This window comes from Dromaius novaehollandiae, chromosome Z (genome assembly GCF_036370855.1).
Source record: "Dromaius novaehollandiae isolate bDroNov1 chromosome Z, bDroNov1.hap1, whole genome shotgun sequence".
Classification (NCBI taxonomy): domain Eukaryota; kingdom Metazoa; phylum Chordata; class Aves; order Casuariiformes; family Dromaiidae; genus Dromaius; species Dromaius novaehollandiae.
In genome coordinates, this window is record NC_088132.1 from 75,367,909 (window position 1) to 75,395,416 (window position 27,508).

Consider the following 27,508-nt stretch of genomic DNA (forward strand, 5'->3'; position numbering starts at 1 on the left):
TCTCCTCTTGAAATCACGTTAAGTGCTTTGGAATTCAAATAGGGCAGCACAGCACAACAGAATTTGGAAGAGCAAAAGTGCCATGGGACCTGGATCAACATGGATTTTTTTAGGCATCAGTGTAGTCAAGGAAACAGCCATCCTCTGCACATTTTTGAAAGACATAAACAAGGAAGATGGTATGTATACTCATCTGCAGGAGGAATAAACAAAGCAGGTGAAAAACACTATTAGGACAGACAGCTGGAAGGCCTTGTTACCTCATTAAAATAAAACCTTGTATTAAATGCAGTTTTACCAAAATTGAACTGATGACTTGAGTAAACTGGAGATGCAGAAAACACACAAGTTACTCAAAGCTTACTGCTTAGAACTGGAATGTCAGTCTCAACCTCTCCATCTGGTCTCACCAGCAGATCTGCAAACTGCTACTTTCTTTCATCTTCATTACACTGAAAGTTTCCTCTCCCCCCTCCTGACAAACCCTCAAATCTCAAGCCCTTTGCTGATTTATTCTCAGTTTCATTTGGAGTCATCCCAGTGCCTCATCTTCACTGCTTGGGCGTTGTTTCCAAAACAACCTGCAAGCTGCTTCAAATTCCCTCAGCTCCAAGAAATACTATGAACAAAAAGTACAAAGCTGAGAGCTGAAGAGTCACCCCCAAATATACCCATTAAGTTTCAGGTTAATTTTCCCCTCCTACCTTCAGTTGTTTCTGTAGCCAGTTTTTTATCCTTCCCACCAGTACCAGGAAAGGCCCTTTCCAAGATTCAGTTTTTGTACATACCGTTTTGGTAACATAACCATTTCCCACTCACCTCCTGCATGAGAATTTCTGGATTCAGAAACAGCATGTACAGTATGGATCTGCAATAATCTGCAGGTCTCAAAGTTCTCATTATTTATAGATCAAACTCCCATGTAGTTGAAACAGAGAAACATCATCCTTGGCTACCCGTTAGATTCTGTGTCAAATCCAAGACTCAAATCAGAAGATGGTCGAATAACTGACTTCAGGATTGCCCTTAGGCATAACAATGTAATCCTCCTGAGCATCCAGTAATTAAAGCAGATTACTATCCTGTTTTCCAGCGAAGTTTGGAGAAGCTTTTGGCAATTTATGACTAAGCCATCAGAGTAGGCTAAGAGAAAAAAATAGTTTTTACTGTGACATCTGAAGCACACCCATTCCAGGCTGGACATTTAGCAGCAGCAACTTGTTAGAAAAGAGCCTTCCAAGCCCAGAATTTCCTCTGAAGCCATTGATCATAGAGAGGAAAAGTGGTGACATTCCAATTTTGACCTGGAACCAAAGGGAAGTGTGCTGAACATCTCAAGTGATAAGATGACACGGGTGTACCAACAGGAACATTTTTTAAACGCCTTCAGTCCTCATAAGAAACTATTCAACCAGCAGCCCTAACAGGCTGACACTTGGTTGGAACGTCCAAACGTTCAGTGGGGATTTGAGTGGCTGCCACTAAAAGCTTAAATCAAGCTTGATCCAAAATATGCCTTCAACTTCCAAGTACAGCTCTATGAAATTTGGTAATTTTGAACTTTTAGTACTGAGATTAGAAGCAATACTGTATCCAGATAATGAAAGGCCTGCTCTGACAACCTTCGCACCAGCACTACTTGGTAGCACAACAGCTCAATTCAACCAGGCTCCAGGATAAACTGTAGAGACCACTTGATACGTGAAAGCCCAGCAAGAAGCATAACTTAAATCTATTCACACTGCACACAGGGCAAAGATCCCTGAGAAAACATCAGATAAATCAGTCGCAGAAACAGAACAGCCTCAGAGACACACTGGGCCCAAGCAACAGCGCAGGCTAGCCTGAGTGCTGCAGTACTAAAACAGAGCTGGGCCACCATCAGCTCCTAAGCTAGTGCACCGGCAGAGCACTGTGCCATACCAAAACACACCAGCGTGCTCATGCTTTAAAACAGACATCCTCATTGCAGCACGTTCCCAGCACTCTGCTCTGTGCCGACTTTACCCTAAATCTCTCCAAACAGCCTGTACTAGGCATGCTTTCAGGCTGGGGAATGCTGCTTTCTAAAGAGCATTTATATAAGATCATTCTCCTGCAAGGAGCTGCCCTGTCCTTGCACTGTGATCCAATCAGGGACTTACAGCACACAGCATTACATCCTCTGAACATGCCCCAAACATACACTTAACACTTTGGCCACTCCAAATTGGCTAACAAACATTAAACCCAGAGGTACCTGTCCACCCTTTCTGAAGGGTGGCCAGGGTGAGCAAGACTTCTGAAGATGGGCCACCACAAAGAGTCAAAGGCTCTCAGGGGCAGAAGGAGGAAATTCGAGGAAGCGTGACTCCAGCCTCGCCCAGACTTTCTACTGTGAGTGACCTGGGTCACCAAATCCTTTTGTTTGTAGACTGGCTGCTATAGGAAACTTTCCAGCTGTTACTTCTTGTTTCCATTACACAAGTTATCTGCAGAATAAGCTCAAATTAAAGTGTACTTGAGTACAATGTATAGTTACTAATTGCCAAAGCATCACAGTAGGATAAGACCCCGCATTACAAGAACTCCCCCAAATTGCCAGTGCTCATGGTGCAGTGCTTCAGCTGGGACTGCCTGCTGTGCTTGCAGGCATCAGAAAGGCTCCATCCCTGCCAGAAAAAAAACCAGCACTTCCTACAAAGTTTAGATTTAACTGTTCAGCCATGAAGCTGACATTTAACACAACTAGCCATTTTAGTAATGACTAGAGATAATCTAGTACCTTCAGTACCCTAAATTTCAGAACTAGAACGTATTTGCACATGCCTGAAGAGAAACTCATTAGCTTGAAGAACCTTACCTCATAAATGTTGGGATGCCACATTTTGGTCAGGAATCTGAAGGTAGGTGGTGAATATGGATAGTCAATAGGAAATTTAATGTGAGCCTGCAAAAAAATAGAATTATTTTAGTCATCATGAAACAGAAGGACAACAAGCTAACTTTAGAATGAAAAGTTGGAAAAAACAATTTCAATTAAGGCAATTAAGTAGTTTGTTTTATATACCAGTGCCCAAGTAGACCCTGCTTAACTCTACAGCATTTTTTGTTAATAAAGCCGTAACTGAACAAAAAACAAGCAAATAAAAAAAGAAATCTTGCCCCCAAGACTGACCTGGGCTGGCAATGCTCAGAAAACAAGCTAAAAGGTATTTATCATGTTCTAATTCAAGCAGTACTATCCATTAACTGGTTTTCAACAGTAAAAATAGATTTAAAGAGCTGGTACTCAAGATATGAATGTTCCTTGCTGGGTTCAGAAGTAGGCTAAGAACATTTGCTGAGGTTAAAAGGCTTGTTTTACGCATGCCAGTGCAAAGACTTTAAATCACCTTTTTTGTGGAAGGAAAAAAAAAAGTTAAAGACTTGCTCAACTGAAACCTAAGAGTTTTTGCCTTTGTGTGAAAGTTTAACTAAACTGATGCAGCTACCTGGGATCCCAATACTACATTTCTTGCCACAACAAACACTAAACAAGTCTGAATATTGTTTGGGTATGTTTAATAAGTCTCTGTAATTTGATGAACCAAATACTGATGGGCTCTGACAGCAAACATTACCTTCCAGCACCCATGAGGTCAGCACACAGCTGTGGGACAAAATTCTCCAAGCTGAATCAGTTTTGCAAAGATTGCAGAGATCCCAGCACTGGGTATTAACTTTTCTGTACTACCCCGGGATCCACAACACTCAAAAAAGCCAGCCAGCAGGAAAAATGGCTGAATTGCAAATGATCTAGTATCAGAGACTCTGGAGGAAGGGGGAGGACTCGCACACTGCTCTCCATACTCTGAAGCCCAAGTCCTTCCCTTGGCACTGTTCAACATGCCAAGAGTCCCAACCACCAGTCCAACGGGTATTCTCCATGAAGCATCTTCTGCCCGCTGTACTACAGCTGCGCTTGTGTGCGACAGGGAATGCGAAACAGATCCAAAGAAGCCAAGTCACACACAGCAAGAACAGAGCCCCTGGTCACCCCCTTCCACCTGAGCGACTAACCACTCAACTCAAAAAGGCCTGCCACTGGCCCCATTCAATAGGGCCTCCAACTATGGGACATTTTGATCGGAAATCACAGATGTGTAAGCAGGCAGGCAAACAAACTGGCTTATTGACCTACTAAGGACCTGGCTACAGTTCCACTTACAGACTGGCATACACCTTGGCATTGTAATCTAAGTTGTATTTCGTTTGAGTGCCAGGTAGCCAAGAACAGAAGGTCTTCTGTTCAACTTTAAGGGCGGCGCAGTAGCTGACATGTCCAAGTTCTTCACATATCTGCTTGTGATACTGCCTGTACATGAGTATGCCATAGAAGCGCAGCAGCATCAAGTCCTTACACCACGGTAATTTGCCATGGCACATTCACAACCAAGAGATTCATGACCTGCTTTAACCATCTTAGCCCACACTGTAAGGTCAGCTACGCGAATTGCACTACTCCAAGGCAAACGCCTGTTATCGTCAGACTATAGAGAGGAAAAAAAAGAAAAAGCAGCTGTTGTAGCAAGGAAGCGCTTGGCTCTGGAAAACGCTACCCTGGACCGGGAGCAGAGTAAAGATTTACCAAGCGTAAGGCAAGCTTATGTCAGCTCAAATGCCTGCATCGTGTAGCTGCAAACTTCTCTAGACCACTGGGGTTTTCCCAAGAAAGTCCGTTCTCGTGCTTACATGCTTAAGTTTCATCAGATCCAAGGCATAAAACAGCCTAAGGAATGAGATTAAAAGTGCAAGAGACAAAACTCAGGACTGAGCTAGTTAGAAGATTTCTTGGCAGAACCTATATGCATGTCTTTATCTATACGCAGGTTTAGTTTCCAGGTCACTCTAAAGAATAATATTGACAGCAGGGTTTCAGCGTTACTGTGTTTAAATCACACATGCATGGTCAAAGGGATGAGGGAGCAGCTCTCATTCCTCAGTAATCCTCTGCTCTCAAACCAGTCTAACCCTGATGGCATCATTCCAGGAAGACCACGGCACAGCGCTGAGCCTGGAGCACCATTTACGGTCTCTATGCTTCTCCTACTAGCACTGAACATGAGTCATGCAGAGCTTGTAGACCCTAGGGAGTGTCTCAAACCTCTAAACCCTATTTTGCAGCCACAGCTCTGCAGCAGAAAAGGGCTATTTGACTGAGAATTAAACAAAGCTGGTATTTTGCCATGTAAAGGATACCTCCTGAGCTCTTGTGCCAGAAAATGTGACCAGAAAGAAATTAGAGAAACCTTTTCTTCCCACGTGGAGGCATTTGAGATCTAAACTTGCCTGTAACCAGTTGCATGTCTAGAGGAATCATAGATCATATTATTTGTGAATGAGCCACTTTGAGACGCTCTACTGGAGCATAAAGCAAAGGAAGCAGCTTCCAAACAAGGCCTGACTTCACAGAGCAACAAGCCACAGAATTAGGAAAGCCCAGATCAGAAGCAGGGAGTTTTTACAGGCACTCTCGGGTCCCCACAGCTGAGATCATTCAGAATTTGAAAAGCGAAACCAAAGACTTTTCCCCCAGGCATTACAAACAGAGTATTACTCAGCATCTCTCTCTTGTAACAGACATCATCCCCTAAAACAATCTTGCACTCACTGAATGCTGTGCAAGTTTCTGAATGGGTTAAGCAAGCCAGGAGTTTCAGAGACGAGCTGCAAGTCAGCTTAAAAGGCTGCACTAACAGCCACAGTTAGAAGTCTCCCCTCTCACCCCTAAAAGCCCAATTCTAAAAATAGTAAGGGACAAAAAAAAAGCCTGGATTAGGCAATAAGCTTATTGTTGAAAATAAAGCAGTAGCTCACAGACAGGCTTTCCCCCTACAATTTCCCTGATCTAAGGCAAAACCACCACCTCAACCGCTTACCACCTCTAAGGTTCAGCCAGGCAATCCTAGGTACTACAGTGTGGCATAGTTTTAGGGTAGCTTGTTGTTAGTCTGGTTAAAACCAGACAAACGAATTTCGGATGCAAATCAAAAAAAAAAAAAAAAAATCTACTGCCTGCAAGGACCCAACCATTACTGTATTTACAGTGTGTTTGATTCCTCCAGCTTATGTTAAGCCAAACAGAAATAGTCCTATTTCAGTGCCCTGATTTCAGCTGCCTTCTCACCATAGCTCCTTTTGACACCATAGCGTGTAGTCTGCGGGAGGAAAAGTGGAGGCCACAATTATCAGTACATCCCCCCTTGTCCAGTTTAGGGCTAGTCACACTCCTAGTCTCTGGAAATGAACCCCCCCCCCCAAACTTCACTCAATAGAACAGATGGGCAGAAGATTCAGCCCTTTGCAAGCGTTCAATATTACATGCAGACAGCTACAACCTCTAAATTACTGAGGCCACAATACATATTAAAAACATTGATAACAGTATGGCCTCTTCATGGCTGACTACTACTTATTTTATCACCTTGGTCCTTGATGCTGTCATTAGCGATTGCATTTCAAGTGTGTTTTTCAGCTTTGCTTAAGTTTTCCTCGCAGTCTCCCCATACCACTAGTCAGATAAGGCAAAGCCACAGTGAAAACTACATATACATTCAGAAAATAAAATCTTACTAGATGCCATGTGACACGACTAAGACCTAAAAAAGTAAGCCTAATGCTTCTACCAACTGCTGAATTAAGCCCTGGTAGCCAGTCACAATAACTAACTACTATTGCGACTTCATGTTCCTAGAATTACTACCAGGTACTTGAATCAACATTTAGATATAATCATCATCTCCCTCTCAGTGGGGAGACAAACACAAGCAGTATTCCTAACTTCAGCTGTCCAGAAATTCAGCATTTATTCCAGCCTAGCTGTATATGCCACATCTGTAGCCTGATGGGAAACAGGCCTTCTGACACCAACTTATTCCACTTTTTCCTCACTCTGACAAAGCTTAGATATCTAGCTAAGCTACAAGTGTTGAAACCAACCTATCTGCCCATTGCAGAAAGGCAAGGTGAGGGGAGAAGGAGAGGAGGGGGTGCATACATTCCCTGGAAAGCCACCAGCATTACAACTGACCTGATTTGGGGACATCAGGAACACCTTTTGTAGTTTCCACCAGAAACCACAGATGGTGACATTGCTGTTTAAAGACCATTTTTTATAAAAAACCTCACAACCATAATATGAACACACAACACCAGTGAAACTAAGAATCTTTTGAAAACTAAAGTTCAGGCACAAAAGCAGGGTTTGCAGTTATAAAATATACCGTAGTGTTTTGTAATCATCTGCTACAGCCAAACCATAGACGAGCTCTTCCTGACTCCGTGACCAGGTGTCACCAAGGTCTTCATCCACTCTGCCCAGATAAGAGTTACAGCATTTGCAAACAGCACAAGGCCTCCTCATTTTCCTTTGTAACATGCATAACCAGGCTCCTTGCTATGCACATCACCACTTTCTGTACCTGCATTCCTCCTGCCAGCGTGTTGCTAACTATACCGTACATTTAACATGCAAGAAAGCCAACAAGCCAACGGCTACAGACCACTACTGGGTTAAGTGTTAAAAAAAAAAAAAAAAAAAAAATCTAATCTGACAGAATACCCCTTATTGCTGCTAGCACATCGTGCATTTATACAATTCATCTAATGGATTTTCCTCTTCCACATTAAGCCTGGATTACCGAATGCAGTATTAAATACTATGTGCCAGAAAACACAGTTAGTAGAGGTCAGCAGTAAGTATTAACAGCCTGTTCCGCACATCAACAGGGTTTAAAGCACCTTGATACTGTTCAACTTCAGAACCTGTAAAGCAGTATTAAGTCAGCCACATTAAATTGTCAATTATTTGACAAAGTGAAAATGAATGTAGGACTAATGTTGCCATTTAAGCTCCAGATATTATGACCCAGGATCTGAGCAATTTCTTGCAATAGCGCTGTGCACTATCTGGTAATTTAGACCTAGCTTTGGCTTCATTATCTAGAAACACTGTATCAACATTTATTGACATCCCCTGTGCTTTTTAAAGAGTTAGAACCACGCCTTTCATCTGAGTTAGAACATGAGCAGCCAAGTGAATTAAGTCTTGTGAATCCTGAAAAATCCCTTGTTGCTGCAGATGGCCATATTAACATCAACAGCAGCAAACATCTTATGTTCTGTATTACCTAAACGGTTTCATAAGCAATTTAAATCACCAAGATCCGAATGTGAAAACTGAAATAGATCTCAAAAGAGGCTGTTAAGCCGCAAAAAAGAGGAAAATAGAGCTGCAAGTCAGTAGACCGAAGATGAATCATGAAGTGAGGTTAACTTACAAAAATCAGAAACTGCTTTGACAGGCGGAAGAGCCCATTTTTGTTTCACATTAAGTCATATCCTGTATATACTCCCCAATTTAGTTATCTGGGGAGGGTATTACTAAAAGCTATTATTTTCAAAGGATGACTACTTGGTTATAAACTAGGCTACCTTTTACCAAAACTTCTTTTAGCAAAGAAGTTTTACTGTTACATCTCTGTAATTAGATGTTGTTCATATAGGTTGGACTGTTGGCTATGAAGATCAAAATTACAGTTACAGCTTTAAATAAAGGGCTTTGAATATTAGTCTTTTGCCGCTTAGACCTGACATCAGAAGGACAAACAGGAGAAAAAAAAAAAAAAAAAAAAAAGCCCTCACTACAGCCTCGCTGTTAAGCCAGTTTACATGCAAGCCCCTGGGATCGCATACATTCACACTCCTGTTGCCTGGGCCATCTCTCAAGGGTGCTGAGTAAGTAAAATTGCTCTGAACAGTGGAGTTAGTGACAACACGGAGTGCCTGGAAACCAAGCCATTTTCTTCTAACAATACTAAAAAAAGCCTTTAAAAAGAAGTCTTTCATATCCTAGAAGTTCAGTCTAGAAATTTTTGCCTGCATGACGATAACTGTCCATGGCAGCCATTACTCATTTCGAGATTGAGTTAGCCTACACAAGTCAGCTGTGTTTAGGATCTTAAGCAGTTTAGCAGTTAGATAATATATTCGCTTGCAGGGAGTTTTACCGCAGGGACAGTCCATGGTAGTGCCCAGCTAATTATGCCGTTCAGCCTGAACCATGAGATAGCCACCGTGGCGCTAGTGAAAGAGCCCTCATTGTCAGGGCTCTCAAACCAGGGAACATCCAGCTTCAGACAGAGCAGCTGTTAATGCCCGCGCTTTGATAGCTTGCTGGGGAGCTGTTCAAAAAGCCGGGGACAGGCTGAAAGCAGAATAATGAGTTTCCCTTGGCAACAGGCCACCTGCACACTTTGGAAGCTCTTCCCCTTCCCGGCCGCACCGCTGAGCGCTCCTCCCCGGGACGGGGAGGGCAGGTGCCCAGCTCCACCTGCACACAAGTCAGGGCTGCAGTGCCCCTTCTTTGGGGCAGAGAGGTTCTTCCTAACACAGCAATATGTCCCAGGCTAGTAATGGCAAAGCAAGGGTCTGTTTCCAGATTGGGATGGACTGGCAAACAGGTCATGTGGACACAGCAGACAGCTGCAGTACTTTGAAAAATTATTCCAAAACTGTTGGTCACTGCCCCCAGAGTTTAACCAAATGGACAGGTTACAGGGGCACTTACCTATGCTAGCCTAAGGACAGCCAGGTTCACTTCCATTACTTTTATTGTCAATTTGACTTTACACAGTGCTACAAAAACCACTATCATTACAGCAGCTGCAGGAGGGGTAGCACCCAGCAAAAAAAATTCAAGAGTTGGAAATGGTGACATCCTGAGCCATCACAGCATTTCTTCGATAGCCTGTTCGTTTTTACTGTTTTTGCATTTTTCTGCCATCTCATCACAGAAAAGGCAACTACCAGCAACTACGTATGGCATAAAACCAAACAGAACTACTTTGGTCCTCTTCTGGAGTGCAAGCTTTGCTAAACCTCAAACCATAGGAGTTGAGTGCTAAAGCAATTCCAGAGTCTCATATGAAAAAGCTGATGTCATACTCAGGTTTCTATATTTTCCTAGAAATGTCCATGCTAAAGTATCACTAATTTCTGCCTCGAATTCAACCTGAACTCCAGGATCAGACTTGACCTAAAGAACAAAAAACTGTACTGAAATGATTAAAGATTTTGACAAGCCAGATAAAAAGATTTGTGATCGCCAATTGCTTCAAGCAGAGATCGGGCTCCTGGGTTGGATGATTCCTGATTACCCACAGACTCAGTGTTTATATGCGAGTTGTATGGCTTGAAATCAGGTTCCTGAGTTTGTGCCCTGCAGAAGTCAGGCTATAGTCTGTGTGACTATTTTCTGGGCAGAAACAGATGAATCGATTCTTATTTGTATTTGTACAAACATACCAACTTCCAAATTCAGACAGAATAGAAAGTATAACTCCCAGCACATGAAAACGAAGTCTCTCTGTAGTGCTTAATCCTTCCCAAAGGACCTAAAGATACTTGGCGATGTTGTACCTAAAACTTACTCCAAGCTTTACATCTCCTCCCAAGTCTCTGCTTTAAAGGAGAACCTGGCATTTGAAATATAGCAAGATATTGGTACGGGCACTGGCAAAGCTCTGCAGTGCTAGCGCAGCTGTCCTGAAAGAAATGTTGTGTGTCCATTTCAGCAACATGTTTCTCCAGCTCTTTCTATTTGCAAAACTGACATGGCTTTGCTGGAGCAGTGGCTTTGCTGGAGTCTTTGAGGCTGCTTATTCAAAATATCATACTACATTACCAGTATCTCTGGCAGCATATGTGGAAGTCCTCCAGTTAAATGTATGTGCCTGATATTCTGGGTATCTGCCTCACTTGCCAGGCTCCAGAGTCCCAGAAGATTATGTCATTTATTAGGAACTGCATTAGCTTGTGACATATTAAACATCCTATTCAATCTCAGGAACATGTTTTGAGCTTTTATGATCTAGGTAAGTAAATAAGTAAAATTTCTTTACACAGACTTACCCCACAGGCATGCCTATGGAACAGTTGAAGAGGAGACAGTATGATATAGCTTTTCAAACTCATACTTTTCTTTTTTTCCCCCTCTATAGTTCACTTATCTCAAATTCAGATGATCACCAGCAAAGCATACACAAGCTTCACAGAATTCTGTAGTGGTCTGGACAGAGTTTTAATGAACTTGACTTTGACAGTTTGCATATTCACTAAAATGCTGCAGATTGCTTTATTCTTGAGTAAAATAGGCCACACAGTTTATATCTGCGGCGTGAAAAGATGTCCAAACTAGCTTGATACAGAAGCACCCTTTCCTTCAGCCTGTTTAACTATTTTTAGACAACTCTTTAAACAACACACCAGCCTAACCATTCATGAGTCAGTCAATGACTAATTGCCTTGATTCTCTTCCTATGCAATCCAGGCTCTATGCAAGAGCAAAGCTTTCCCCAAGGGACAGCCAATCACACGTTCTGCGAAAAAACACAGGGCCAGTCTCGATGCAGTCACCTCTTTCATAAGCAGCAAGGGGAAAGAAGTATTTATAGCATAGCAAGTGTAAACCAAAGCACTGTGCTGCAGTGTTACACAACTCGGCATTTCTCATCCGGGCAAGCAGCAGTTCTTCGGATGAGACTTCTCAAGCTGGCATAGCAGGTTTGGTTTAAATGAAAGGTAGGTGCCGTCATTCAGTTTCTGGGAACCTAGGAGCTGCAGTCTCCAAGAAGCTTCCGTGCTGAATGTCACACAAAGCCAACTAAGCACCGATGCAGCCATGCTGCTTGTGCGTCAGCTACCGTGCTGCCGGTTGTGAACGCTCCTGTTCGGAGCTGCTCACAGGCAGCAAGTCCAGGCAAAGGCACTTAACACCTACTTGGCAGCAGCAATCAAGTCTGCTGTGCTGTCTCACTTGCTACCCAAAGAGCTAGATACACTCTCTCCTAGAGTGGAGACATAATCAGGATCATAGTAGTCTAGATTTATAATACTATACTAATACAACTGTATTACACACTGCCCTAGCGTACAACCTGACTGCAAAGTGTGCCTACATAACCCTGCACGAACCAGGGATGTCAGATACACTTATGCAGAGTGCATCCCTAGTGCCTCCTAGTTAGCTGCAGGAACTAGTATCACAACATAAGCTTTTTACTAGAGAGAAGCCTATACTTGAGACATAAAAGTGCATTTTCTTATTATTACATAATGGTGTGCCAGTCAGCTCCATTACCATAGGCTGCTTCAAACAGATCAAGTTTAAAGTTTAAGCTAAAATAAGTATATCAGCCGATACATACCCATCTTGGCTCCTCAGATTGTTTCTACAGTAAGGTGAGATTTTTGGGGGTTTTTTTGTTTGTTTGTTTTTTTGTTTTTTTTTTTTTTTTTTTGTTAGTGAGCAGTCACATTCAAGAGGAATTCAGCATTGTGTCATTCTCTACCTCTTTTCACCCCTGTCATGTGCTTTAGATCATTTGGAGCGCTGCGCGTGACGATCAGTGCAGCTTTATTCATAAGAGACGACTCAGTTCCCAGCAAACTGCACTGCAAGGGATGAGAATCAATGAAAGACGAACCCCAGCTCAGGTTTACTTTTTCCTGAAACCAGCTTAACATAATCAAAATGCTAGCCTCTCAATGTGAGCTTTGGCATGCTATGGAGAGGGAGAGCAGTTGGCATTCGATGTGCAAGTTTTAAATTTATTTCCAAACATGAACATCAAAAGTCAAAAGCAAAATACTACAAGGGCAGATCACTGAAGGCTGCCTAGCACGAAGCTGCCATGTTTCACCCTACAAAGCATTCAAACCTCACAATACAGGCAAAGGTGACAGCAGCAGCTAGCCAGAATATGTCACAGCATCAGCTCCTACAGATCTACATTAACCATATTAAAGTGGACAGAAGATTACTTCATACACTGAGCGTCTCCTTTAACAAACACAGACCATTAGACAGTACCGTTGCTGTAGTCACATGGACATGAAATTCAACTGCTCTGGCCTTTGGTGGCTCCAGAATACTACTGGGTTTTGAATCACATCTCTGGTCGCTTTGTGCTAGTCACTAATAGATCTTACCCTCAGAGTGTGGGGGTAAGGAAGTGAGTACAGAACACAGCACTTGCAGTCCCCAGCTTCTGCAGATCACTAAGTCACCTCCCTGCTATAGAAAAAAAAATGGTCATGCTCCACTTAAAAGCTAGTTACAAGTGACCACACCAAAAACTGTCCAAAATGATTGTTTTATACCATCATTAACATGCGGATGCTTAAAGAAAAAAAAATCCCCTCCCCACTGTCTCCCCCGCAAAAACACACACGTCTTTTAGGCCAGAAAGATACACGAGAGAAAGTACAACACCGAAGCAAGAGAAAGCTAGCATTGATACTGCTACCTATATTCCAGCAAGTTACCATGTAAATGACTAAGATGACATTTAGATAAAGCTAGTATTCTCAATTTGCTCAAATATCTCCTGAAAGCTGAAAAAGCCAGCAAAAGGATGCAAAGCAGATTGATTCATCTGCAGTACAGCATAGAGACCTAAGGTGTCCTTTAAATTTCCGATGAAAGCAGAGCAGGTACAACGCAGCTGAGCTCTGTACAAGCACGAACATCCCTGGAACACAAGCATTAACCAGATCAGCTGGAAATATTTGCATTGAATTTGAAGATAAACCTAGTTATAGTAGCAGTCAGGAAGAATCACTTCAGAACACTGCAGGTCAAGAGGATTTCAAGGTCAAAACAGAAAGTTTTAATCGGATAGATTTAAGATGAGAATCCAAGCAAAAGATCTGGCTGTTTGGACGGAGAGAGTGAGATCTTTTAAGAAAGAGTCAGAGGAAGCTTGTAAAACTGCATAGAAGTGACCCTTCTGGTGTCCACCTTCCGGTGAATTTTGGAGAGTTTACTTCTCAATTTCACCCTTCTCTTTTAAGGTCTTAAAGCTTAAGAACACCAATTAAAAGATTAGAGCAACAGATAATGGGAAAAAACCTCCCCGTTGGTTGCACTGTGCATGACAGTAGCCAGAGAGCACCTCCCAGTTCAGAAGCCTCCACAGAAGCAAGTCATGCCACTTTTCTGCAAAGGCTCCAGAGAGAAGGTTACACCCGCACATCTGGAAAAACCTAAGACCTGAGCACAGGACTTGTTGGCTCACGTGCAAAATAAACTGAGGCTATCAAAAACCAGGAATGGCAGAGAACAGAACAGAATATTCAGATTTATTGGTATGCTAGCCATAGTCACGTGCTTATATTCTTTTCAGTACATAAGACTCATTTTTGAAAACCTACTGTCTTAATTATGTTAGGCTGTTTGATCAGCACCTGTAACTTAGAAACACTGCACTTGACATGAGATGCCTACACACCGTGAGGTTACAACGCATTCATAATCAGCTCGCAGCACAAGTTGGCAGTATTTTGAGAACACAAGCATGAGAACAGCCCCGTCATGGGAAACCTACCCCAGGCATGAAGGGCAAGTGTCTGAACTCTAGAGTAATCTGCATCAGTAAACAGAGCCTTATCTAGGCTGAGAAAAGATATGCTGATGTTAGAAGGAAGTGACTTATGCACATTCAACATTATAGATATTTTCATGCTAGCTTTTTTCCCAGTTAATAGCAAGCAATGCTATAAGGTTCTATTCAGCATCACTTCAGAGTACCTCAGTAGTCAGTGATCAGTAACTACTTCAAATTGATGATCCAAATTCAACCATACCACCAAGAGTATGACTGATTATTTTTTAATAAAACTTAATTCATTGCTTGTAAAGAGGTGCTAAACAGATCCAGGCATCCGCATTGTATTTAAAGCAGTAGATAGTTCCTCGTACAAAAACATATCCAAAGCATGACTTGGAGGAGCCTCTAGTGGTGATAAAGTAGATGTGATTATGAATTAACAGATACTCAAATATAAGCTAACAATCTTGCTGGTATTCACACTAGCCTACAGATGCATTACTTCTAGTCATATTACCATCCAGCAGCATCTAAAAGCCACATACAAATACTTAGTGCCAACCAGGATCCATTAAACGGTGTGAGCAGTTATGTTGCCTTGAATCAGTAAGGAAGCAAACCAACCTGCTTCTTTTGCTCTTCAGAGTCTAGACAGCAGTTGGTTTTTAATCTGAATAAAGAATTTTGAACGTTTCCTAGAACACGGAACAGTGTTCATACCTGATTTATATCCCAAGGTATATATTGATAGGTAGATGACTATTTTTGAATAAACGCTATCTATATACACAAAGTAAGGTGGTTTAAGATTTGCACTAGGAAGTAGATATGCTGAACACTTTTACACAGACATCAAAGCAGCATGCTCCATATGTATCAAGACTGTACAGTGTATCGCTACTAGGAGAGGACTTTTCCAGACCACAAACTTTGTTTGACAGTATGAACTGGAAGCAGTTATGTTCACACTCCATTTGGCCAGCTTGAGAACAGCTCGTGTTAACGATGCAGTTTCTCACATCTTGTGACCCGAGTATGAAGCCACCATACCAATGTGGCATATAGCAAAAAACGGAAAGCTAACTCCACTGCTGTAGGAAGCTCCGAAACATTAAGCCTTTCAATAAGCACTAATACTGATGTAACTCTTTATTTGGCCTAGCATGAAAGTCAAGTCCAAGACCATTTGCAGCTTTGCTTGCATCCACTCACACGCCATCAATGAGCCAGTAAAGGCCCCTGAAGAGCTGGAACACTGAACTCTTTCTGACAGGACTATCTGGCATCAAGAAGTGAAAAAGGCAACCAACTTTTGTCTGTAGTGAAAAGGTTCAGATGCTGAAAAAGTTAATGCTACTTCAGCACTTTGCAATGATAACTGCAAGCTAGATTCAGTCCAAGTACTTTTGAGAGGTTTGGTTATTAGCAGCTGAAAGATTTGTCTGACAAGAGGATTATAGGTCCCTACTTTCTTTATGACTGCATTTCATAAAAAGACTAATAAATTTCTCAAAAATTGAATCTTTGACAGAATTAAGAAGCTGAATTATTATTCAAATACTGCCAAAATTATACAGCTATACACAGGCTAACTGAAAAGCCATCTACATACCATCAGCACATTTACAGTAATTGCCACTTGACAGGGATGCTTTAGAAGACCTGGATATAACAACATAAAAAAAGCATAGCCCTCAAGGCATTCTCTGCCTAATAAATAATATATAAAAAGCTATGCATCATCATATATTATTTAAATTATAAATATAATAAACCATGCTGCTGTGCTAGATCTCTGGATGAAAACTGTACTGCAAATTGACTGGAAGTCAAATACAATCCCCGCCCCTACTTCCCCCGATAGCCTACAAAGCTATATTTTTAGCTGGCTACAATTCTGTTCCTGTATGAAATTTATTTTCGGAAAGATCAGTTACCCAGTTGCTACTGTGGAGCAAGCACACAACAATGTGCATTTGGAGCTTTGTATGGCACAGCAGTTTTAGGGGAAGATCAGTGGCCTATTTACCAGGATAGGAGAATCCTGCAAGGTGACCAACACAAGTGTTTTCCTATGGATGCTCTATTCTGTGCTTCTCATTTACATTTCTGTACAGGAGCAGCCATGTGCTGGAAAATTCAGTCTGAGAAATGCCTTGTGTTATACATATGTTTTAGGTTTAAAAAAATATCTTGCCATGCAAGTGGCAATTACAGAATGTAATCAGCCCACAAAAATGTTTCAGATCTATGCATACTGTCATATTGTAAGGAATTTCAAGTTAACAGGTGGTGGAAGTACCTGCACTACATCAGTAGTAGCATGAGGGACAGCTGCACAGACCGATTCCAAGCTCCTTTCCAAAAAGGAAAAATCACCCTTGTGTCCACTCCGGGGCATTCGGCATCCTTCACTGTAATCATCATTCAGCCCCTTCTACCCCACCTTGTCCCAGTCTTCTGGGCTTCTAAGGAAAATTGAGTTTTCAGTAGAGCAAAACAGGTTCCATGGCAGACAGGGGACAGTAGTAGCAGTAACCTTCTCGGACTACCTTCAGTGCATGAGAAGTCAAGTACCAGATCCAAAAGCCCTATTTACTGTACCAAAAAGGGGTATGGTATTTCACAGACCAACACAGTTTGCCTCCACATCCATCCCACCCTAAACTGGCCTGGTGAAACTAGGAGGGATTATGTAGCCCCCAGAAACAGCCCCTTCCAATGCCTATTGAGTGCACCAAGCTAGTGTTCATGGCAATGAGTGCCAAATGCAGCTATTTGGGCATGACAAACAGATCAGATGCACTTATCTCTGCTACAGCAAACTCATTTTCTGTGCAGGGCACATGATTAGCTCAACCAAGCAGCTCACTACCTCTAAAGACTGTTGCATATCTGACCCTTGAAATTACTCCCCCTTCCTGCTTACTCAGCACTATATTGATTTATCTCCAATATTGTTAGATCTGTTATAATACAGAATACCTTGCAGTATGCTCAAAATTGTCTGACCTTTTAGCTGTCCCACTAGAAGCAGAAGTATATGCCACACTGCTCAAAGCTTAAGGCCAAAAAGTTTGCTTTTTTTTTTTTTTTTTATTTTTTATGCCAAACATCTTGAACAACTCTATGGTAGTCTTTAAAAGACAAAGTGGTTCAACAACAAAACAGCACATATTAATGCCAGCATCTTTTCCTATGTACCAAACCCACGGACAGGTAACATCACCTACATTCATTCTGATGTCCACACAGTCATTACTATCTTGAACTCTTGATTTTTATAGAAATGGAAAAATCTCATTACAAAAAAAACTAACCCACACACTCTTAGAAGTATGAAAGTAAAAGATGCAATACCCCACCCAATTATTATTGCCATGCAGGGGAAGAAAGCTCATCTGTTACTGCAAAGCATCTTTGTAGTAAGGAGGTGTTCATACTAAAAAAACAAGCTTTGCCTCTGGGTGTGTTTAAGTGCACTAAAGTAGCAGTAAGTAGCAGAATACACATATAGCATATATGGCATCAATTATTTATGCTTTTGTTTCAAAAAATCAGATTCAGAACTGGGGAAATAGAAAACATATATAGACAAAAATTTCTCCCTCCTGAACAGGGCACTTGCCTTCAGCTATGTATTTCTTGATGCTTAGCCTCATCATGTCTTGGCCACACTGCTGCTGAAAGACTTTAAAGTGTATTAAATTCTAGCCTGTTATTAGTATCTCTAACATTAAATATACTTGTTCAGGCCAAACTAGGTTTTAGCAGTAGGGTAATTTTGTCCTTTTAACATTCTACAATTCAAGACACCCAATACGGTTTCAAACTAGCATGCTATGCTTTGAAGTTTGGATAAGTTTTTTTTCCTAATTACCACTACAAATAACAAGCGATTTCCTACAAAACCCTGTCTAGTAAGTTACAGAAACTATGCAAGTGTTGTTCTGAAGGCTGTAGCTCAGCATTCACTATGAAAAGAGAAGCTCCAAAAAAAGATCACTTTTTATAGGATACCTTTTGATATTGCCATCATTTGAAGATCTCAGGTAAAAGCTTGCTAAGAGGTTAGTGCTGGTATTAAAGTAGGAACTACATATAACTCATTTCAACACCCACACCCACACACAAAATGCCTGAAGAGATATCCCCTATGACTTCTTTTAAATAAGATGCAACACTGGCAGGAATCCTTAGCCTTCCCAGCCAATTCCTAACATGACATTGAGGAGTTACATAGATAGATAAATGATCAGCATCTACCACAGAGACTAAAACAGGTGAAGACAACATTTGCCTTTGACTGCTTTTACCAGCTTTCATCTCAATGTCCCACAAAATGTATTCCTTCATACTGATTTTGCTAATGCTTCCCAAATAATAATATACACTTGAAATAAACCTGCAAAGTAAGTCAATTAGACAACACCAATGATCTAGTCAATGAGCCCAACAGCGAGAGGGGAACAACATGTAATTCCTTCATGGCTTCTGCTCCGGTATCCCCGGAAACCAGCTGCAGCTGCTTGGTTCAAATTGTGTACTATGGCAAAAATGTCTGCAATTCAGCTCTAATAACTAGCATTTCTTCACTCACTAAGTAGTGATTATGAGCCAGAGCAGCAGCTCCTCAAACATAACAGCTCTTCTCTAGAATCTGGAGTATGACTTGCATGTTCGAAAGCATGGTATGTCTGTGAAGTCAGGGCACTCCCATCTCAAAAATGTTTCAGCTAGGTCTGCTGCAACTGAGCTGATGACACCAACTACACAAGATTTGCAGACACATCAGTATAAAAGCTAGTTCACTTGCACAGAACAGCCTCACCAAACAGAAGAGCGTGTAGTGTCAGGATATCACAAGCTAAGTGGTCACTTAGTCTTGAGTTAGTCCAAGGAGTTACTGGGGCACTTCCAAGGAAGGGAACTACTTAAGGACTTCATTAGACACATTTAGCTTGAATTGGGGGGAAGGTCAATAAGCTTCAACTGGAAATCTTCCTATCTGGCACTATTTTATTTGTGACTTCAATGTCCTAACAGCTCCAACTCCAGCAGCAAAAGAAATATGAAGTGTCTTCAGTTACTGAAGAGTTTTATGTAAACCTTATCACTATTACTTTGACTGGATGTCCTTCAGACCTTATGCCCTCCTCTCACTGAACTATTAGCTTTTTCCACTTCTAGAATAGTCTAAGTTTCAAACTAATTTCAGGCACTGTGTGTGCCACTTTAGTCCACCATGTAGTGGTCTGAAGTGTTCAACAGTGCGCATTGGAGAGGCCCAGAGAAAACAGCAAACTGACTATACACACTTCAGAAGTTGCATTTGGACTTTCAGATTCTTCTCAGGAGCAGTTTATTTTCAGTGTATCACACAGTTCAGGTAGTAGTAATCAAACTTATAATGCAAAAGGAAAAGCTGCAAGGGAAAACCCAGATTTACAAGATTAACCAAGATGTTAAGTGGATTATCTTTGTGCTAAAGTGAAAGAAATCAGAACTACTAAATTCCCACTAAATGGGGCCATTCTCAGCCAAAAACCACTCCGCAGACTCCCACGCAAGCCTTACATGTCTGCCTTTGGTGGAAAAGGCTACCACTGCTGACACATTAGCAGCAAACACAGATGAGAAGCCGAACGGAACTGTCCATACAAATGCTACAACCCATTTCCAATCCTGTACCAGAGGTGGCCAAACCACTTTTAAAGCCTTGTTTCTTTTGTTGTTCTGCTCCTCTCCACCAAAACACATAATTAGTGCAAATTTAGCTGCCTTATGTTTTAATAAAAGCACAACAGGCACTAACAAGGACAAAACAGTGGACTGAGCAGACATAAGCAATTGCGATTGATTGCATAAATTAGTATTAGGACAAGAAAACAAATTAAAATATGACCATCTGATTTAGATATCAACTGTTCAGAAGTAAATGCATATTAGAGCCAAAAAAAGATTTGGAGACTCTTCCAGGCTTATTTTCTGTACAGTCAGCTTCACTGTTCTGCAGAACTAAGAGCCTGTCAACAGCAAGGAGGCATTTTGAAGTAACAGAAAATGTTATAGTGAACCCATTAAAGATGCGAGGAAGCTCACGGGGGAGTGGATTGTGAACACAGATGGAAACTGATTTTAAGATGAAATTAAAGATGTGGCTCTGGCTTCTCAGTAGAGTAGATAGACTTCAGTTTTCAGAAGGCATTGGGAAGAAAGCAGTGTTCTTGTAAGCTTCATTATTTTTAACAGCGGTGTGGAGATGTTCTGCGATTGTTTCTCCTAGACAACTTTTAATATTTTCCCAAACTTAGTTCAGTAGAACTTTGAAAACCTGAACTTGTGTATACATTTTTCCCCATTAATGAAGAAGCTCTACTTCCCCAGCTATCTTTGAAGAACACCAGATAATCTCAGTACCAAACTTGTTCACCGCAGATATGTTTCTCTCCACCTCTATGGACATTTTAGAGTAGTAGCTGTTATGATGTTCACATATACAGTTATGCTTGTGTACAAACAGCTGCAGTGTACTAACTACAAAGGGAAACAAACCACAGGAAGCAAAAATACCAAAACAATGAGAGTTTATGTAGATTTATCAGCTTTAAACAAGCAATGACCAACAGGTAGGCTAGGATGAGCTACCCAGCCAGATCCTGAGCATGACAGCTTAGGATCCCAATCCAGCAAATACTTTTGATAGGTGTGAGACTATATAAACACACACAGAGTGGGAAACTCATGACAGTTTTGCATACTGTAAATACTTAAAAATGCATTTAAGTGTTAACTCATAGTCTGAAAGCTGCAAACTTGCATGCATACACTGCACCATTACTTTTCTACTCTAGGGGAAAAAATACCATAGGTTTTTCTTCCTTTCCCATCCTAATATAGAGGTAATATCTTGGCAGCTGTAGTGTAAGAGGAAGGGGGGGAGGGGAGAATAATCCAAGCAAGTCAAATTAGTGACCTAGTTGCCTGTTTAGTGATAAAGATAGCCAAAGCAGCAATTTTGAGCAGACTTAGTAACCACCTGATCTACAACATGCATTTTAAAATTACAGCTTCAGCAGCAGCACATGTACCCCTACAGAGTATGTCATTAACATCCTATGTTTAACTTTTGGAAAAAAATTGAAGAAACAAGTATTCACTAGAAACCAGCTCTTACATAGCCTAGTTACAGAAGAAAAATAACTTGTTGCCACCCTTCAGAGAATGTTGGTCTTTCAAAAGAGCTCTAATTTGCTTATATTTGCATACAACAAGTCATAGAGTAACCATTATTTTTTGCAGTTCATTAAAAACCACACAGCCTTTATTGCATTGTGGGCTGGGTTAACTTTACAGGTTGCAAGCACTGTTCTAGCACCTATCAAATCAAGACCTCATCACACTGGACATTATGCAAACAGTAAAACTTGTCTTGCCCTTAAGTTGTTACTTGCCTTGCCCTTAAGTTACGTCAACAGCACCAACTTCCTCAAGCAACAGGGGACAAGTTTCAAAATATGCTTCTTTACTCTCTTGTTACGCAGAGACGATTAGTCTTATTTGAGTACCAGATTGTTTACTGTCGGTCTAAATACTTGAGTTATACTGCAATATTTTCAGCTGGCCTTTTCCAAAGAGTATTATTCATGGCAAGTGTCAAAGTGTGAAAGCAAGAAGTCTCGGATCCTTAAACAGCAACACAGGACCACTAGTTACAAAGCGAATTCTAGATGCCGGGTTTTATTTGTGGGTTTTTTTTTTTTTGGGGGGGGGGGGTGTCTTTTTTTTGAATCAGTTTGGGTTTTGTTCTGGAATTTATCATTACTGGAATAAGGCTAAGAGGGAGGAATTTGTCAGCATTGAAAAACCCTACAAGTGCTTGCGCTACTGCACCTCAGCAGCCTGCTCTAATGGTCGGTGCATTCAGCCTGCAGAAAGGCTAGTCCTCTTGTACACTGCCCCTGTTTCTGCAATATACCTTTAGCCATGGCATGGGGGCGACTAAGCTGCCAGGTTCTTGGTGATGACCCTTAAACTGTGAGGTCAGATGCAGCTTAGTTTTCTTTGGAAGGAAAAACTACCTTCTCCTGCTGCCAAAAGGACTCCCATGCTAAAGGCAAATACACTGGATCAGCAGCAAAGCTGCCAGTGTATTTTATGGCTTCAAAATATTTACTTTTAAACAGATATCTGAAAGACATCTACATAATTAACTACTGTTTAGCATAGCTCAGCAAAGCCATGTCATCTTTGCAAGGTAAAGAGCCTGCAGAGACAAAGGTTGAACACTGGCTGTTTACAGCCCACAGCAAGAGGGACAGTATTTCAAGTTCAACAGTCCAGACCTTCCTCACAGGAGAAGACCTAGGAGTCAGATGTTGGGGAAGTGTCCTCAGGAGTATCCAAGCAATGACATGCAGCACAAGCTCTTTCATGTATGCTGGATGGCTGCCCAACCTTTCAGAGTAGTATGTCTTAGGACACAAGATTTCTTATTCCACTTAGGCACACTTGCTAGAACTGTCCTATCAGGATTAAAATGCTATTAACCCCCCATCAGCAGGCAAAGTAATTTTTCTAGGCAAATCCAAAGCAGGGTAACCCATACTGTCAACTAAGCTGTACATGCCACAGATCTTGCATCCACTGTACAATCACTTCTGCATCAGGCATTGCAGGCTATGTAGTAGTATTTTGCGTTTCTGCCCTAATCTGCAAAATAATCACAGGCAGCACATAGCTCATGTGCTTTTTTTAATCTGTGAAAAGTTGGCTTTAAACATAGCTAGTGCAATATCAGACTAGTGATCATGGAAATCTGCATCACCAGTTTGTTATTCTTACAGTTCAGTAGTTTAACACAAAAAGCCACAACAACAAGATTCTTAATTCACAAATTAAACACTGACTAATCTGGCATTCTTGTACATGTTATCACAGGACACTGAAGTTGTTTCCAGCGCAAAATGACTTCTTTAAAGCCCCAGCTTCATCCTGCTTGCTGATTACAGCAAACTAATAAGAAAAAAGAAACAGCTGAGGCTACATCCCTACCCCATACACATCTTTCTTGAAGGACAATTCTGTTAATCCAGAAGCTTAAGCATGTAAAAAGGATTCTGCATGCTCCAGAAGAAGGTATTAATTAATAGATATTTTCAATAGTTCATCCTATAATTTTCTTGGACACAGCCAGAACAGAAGTGACACTGAGCACTGCAGAGATGAGTGCCTGTGAATCACATCTCTGGCACCACTGCTGACCTAGGGACCCATGCTGGGAAATCCCACGTCTAAACAAGATTCTCTGTATATCCTTTCTCCATAACACTTGGTAAACTGCCCAACAGAAGTGACTAAGAAGGAAGTGTCTTGAAGTGTCCTGAACTTCAGTACCAAACTCAAGGTTACAATTAGGTATTTGTATGAGGCTGACTGAGTCCGAGATCCTGTACATGACCTCCTCCACCACACGTTTGGTTCAAATGGTTGGCCTACTTCCTCAAGGAAGAAAAAAAAAAAAAGCAGCTAAATTGGGATACTTTATTCGGTCAGCTAGCCCTAGGGCATTTGGCCCAGAAGCACTTATAACTTGCATCTTCCACCTTCTGGGTGGCATTAAGCACAGCCCTCTTACCTTTCCTGCTGGCACCAGACCACTGACCAGACAAACACAGAAGTCCAAGCCAGAAGAGAAAAAGGTCTGGCCGAGACCACAGAAAGCAGTCTTGCTGTCAGGATCTCACACACTTGACATTGCAGAGTGAGCCGATAAGCAGCAACGATCCGTCCTTCCAGCTGAGCACCTCAGACCAGAGGCATGTTTCTTCACTGCCTGCTGGGTTTTGGCCCTATCCCACCATGCAGCCAAGAGCACAGAAGGTGAAGTTTTGACAAAGGGAAGGGGAATTAAGGATTCCCCTGGGTATACTAATAGTGTGATGACTATGTTACTCATTCAAAAAACAGAAGATATGGGCTTAGTCTCTTTGAGATGAGGAGGGAGTTGAACCCATCTTTAAGGAATAAGCCAAGGGTGGCCAATACCTTTGGCAGAGCGCCACATACTCAGTTTCTTGCACAAGACAGAGTCCCAAGGAAGGTATAGCTGTCCCCAGGCAAGAGATGATAGAAGCCCTCCAAGATCTCCTACAAACCAGGCTAGTCTGGGTACTTAAAAGAGGGGTTTAAAAATCACTCTTCAGTGCTGAATTATTTATATTTCAGGCACCTCTGTGCAATTTTAGAGCAGTGTGTTAAATAGGGTAAAAGTTACAAAATGCAAGATAGTCCCCACTATGCTTGTTGCAATATTTTAAAGACAAGAAATAATATAGAGTTCTTAAAGCAGAATTTTGAAGAACCAAACTTGCCTAGTACACAAATGAGAAAAAGGACCAGCAATGAAGAACAAAGCAAGGTCTTCCTTCTTCGAGCAAAACTAAACATCCTCCAGCTGACACATCCAAGAAGTCTGAACACCAACTATCACTCTTCACCACAGTCATCTGTTTAATTTAAAAGGATTTTTTTTAACCCAGAGGTTAAAGTGAAAGCCATAGAACAGAATCCAGCAACATAGCTCCCAAAGTTGCATGAAAGGAACAAAGATGTTTTGTTTTCTTTATGCATCAGAAGCCTCCTACAAACTGTTCCAGAGTAGTACGTGCTTGATAACATCCTTCCTAGAAGCCTGCCATGTCAAGTGGGAACACAACAGAAGAGCTTCAGCGACAAACTGAAGACAGGATCTGCTCAGGGCTGGTAATCAGGCTGACCTGAGTGCAGTCTAGACAGGTTACTGCACATCATTCAGCAGCATGTTACCAAAGTGCAACAGGTTAGTGCACACACACAGTCAAGGTTTGTTCAAGGAGTTAAACGATACATAAGCCACCTATAAAAATTACTGCTGAGCAACATTTAGGCCAACAGTTTAGCAGGATTCAAAAGGGATTAGACATTGTATGGATAATAAGAACATCCACAATTACATTAGCTAGGATAAAACAGTTTATTAAAGGATTAAAGGAATACCAAGCCTTGTGGCATGAGTCAGCCGCTATATCATAGTCAAATTGTTCTTTCTGGATATTTTGCTTAGTATGGTATGGTAGAAACCATGTCCACTGTTCTAGCAACTGCTAGCTAAATTATATTAAGGATCAGCCTACTCAAAATAGACCCTAAAACAAATGCACACACCCCCAAACCAAGTTTCACTTGCTCAGCTCCAAACTTCTTTAATGACCTCACTCAACTGTATATTGCGTTTATTTTGGAATAAGAGCAAGTCAGGCCAAACTTTCTGATTCATATTCATGAATACTTGCAACACAGTAAACTGGAATTACGAGGGGCATTTAAGTCATGCAAGTTTATATACTGACTCACCCTCAAAGTCGGATCATCACAGTGAAACACCCAGATCATCATAATGAAACACCTAAGTAAGCAGTTCTGCACTGAGTTTAGTAACCTGTCAGTATTTGAGGCTAGAGAAACCAGAGATTTCTTTAGAAACATACGGTTTGCCTTGTCCTGCCTACAACCCATCTTAAAACAGATCAACCAGAGAATCAAAAATCCCTCTCCATGCAAAAGAAAGGTTTGTCTCCTACGGAAGGACTACTCACTCACTTTGGAAAGGCTTAAACATTCCAGTCTAATACTCTGGACTCCAAGCTTTCAGCCCAGTGCAAGCTTGATGGAATAATTGAAGACATGCAGAAACCAAATATTTTTAGCGGCATGCCTTTCCTTACATCTACAAAAAGCAGCTTAATTTGCTGTTAGCCCTATGAAATGGCAAAGAGATTCTGACAAAGGAGCTATAATTACCAAGTTATCTCCAGCTGAAGTGTCAGCTACCATATGCTCTTTTCAGAAAACCCAGACTACTCATGTGCATAGTTTATCAAGCTCCCTATATCAAGCTCCATTTTGACAAGAGGGTGGTTTTGACTGTACCAAGTTTTTTGGTACTTTTAGTTGTCGAAATAGTGAAAATAGACAGGAAAAAGAATAGGAAATCCAAACAGTAGAGCAACTCATTATTAATACACAATTTAAAGAGTTCACATCAGGTTATGCAGGTTTCATCCCTTATTGTCTCAAACTTAGTTAACTATCTTGCCCATGATAGCAAATCTTTGGAAAGTGTGCCCATCCAATTTCAGAAGTGACTTTTGAAACTTAATTTCTTGATTGTAGTGTCAGATGAAGTTTCAGAAGCCTTAAAGAGCCTGAAGTCCTGTATCTGATATTAGCACTTTTTCAATGCAAGAACACCTTGAAGGATCAAGTGAGATGCAAGAGATAGATGAAAAGCTTATAAGCCACAAGGACAGACAAGCCTAACCAGGTACTCATGCCACCGCTCCTTCTGCAAAAGTTACTTACAAATAAAAAACCCTACCCCAATTATCTGCATTATGCCAGGGACTGGAATTTTACATTAACATTTCAGTACTGCAGAAGCTGATGTCATTTACCAAGGAAAACGTCCCTCTCACATTTGGCAATAATTCAGAAGTCCAGTCAACTATTAGTTGTAACACACTGGCTTTCATTTCTAGTAGAGAGTTTAAAAATTTTAGCTACATTTCTTAGACACAGTCAAAGCAGAAATAGCTAGTCAAGCGATGGAAGTTTTGGAAGAACTAACTAAAGCTCCAACAGGATCTGCATCACAGAAGTTCAGAACCTACCTAGTGTCTCAAACACTACAAGAGCAGCAGGTAGCCTCCAAACACACTTGTGTAAAAAAAAAAAAAAAAAAAAAAAAAAAAAAAAAATTTATACACACACACAGAGAGTGACCATTACTATTTCAGTAGAGTGGGATTTTTCCCAGTTAAACTTGATCCTGTCATCAACTTTCACCAGTTACTGCCCTTCACACCAAGAAGTAAACTTAAAAGTCCTCACTTCCATGTCAAAGAAGCTTAAGACAGCTTTGGCCACTACTTTTCCCCAAGTTAGTATGCAAAGACAAGATCAGAAAAGAAGTATTAGATGAGAGGCAGAAAAATGCATGCTTAGTCTTCTGTAACTTCTCTTAGCACCTGGTGTTCTGTTTAAGATTCAGTGCCTGT

At 41.3% G+C, this 27,508-nt stretch overlaps 1 protein-coding gene across 1 annotated transcript in view; it reads right to left on the minus strand.

Annotated features, from left to right (window-relative positions):
• The window catches only part of LOC135325050 (ubiquitin-conjugating enzyme E2 R2), a 54,430-nt gene that overhangs the window by 12,414 nt on the left and 14,508 nt on the right, over window positions 1-27,508 (minus strand). Inside the window, exon 2 of the mRNA XM_064502483.1 lies at window positions 2,843-2,929. Within this exon, the coding sequence (XP_064358553.1) occupies window positions 2,843-2,929 (87 nt within the window). The remainder of the gene's footprint in view (window positions 1-2,842; window positions 2,930-27,508) is intronic.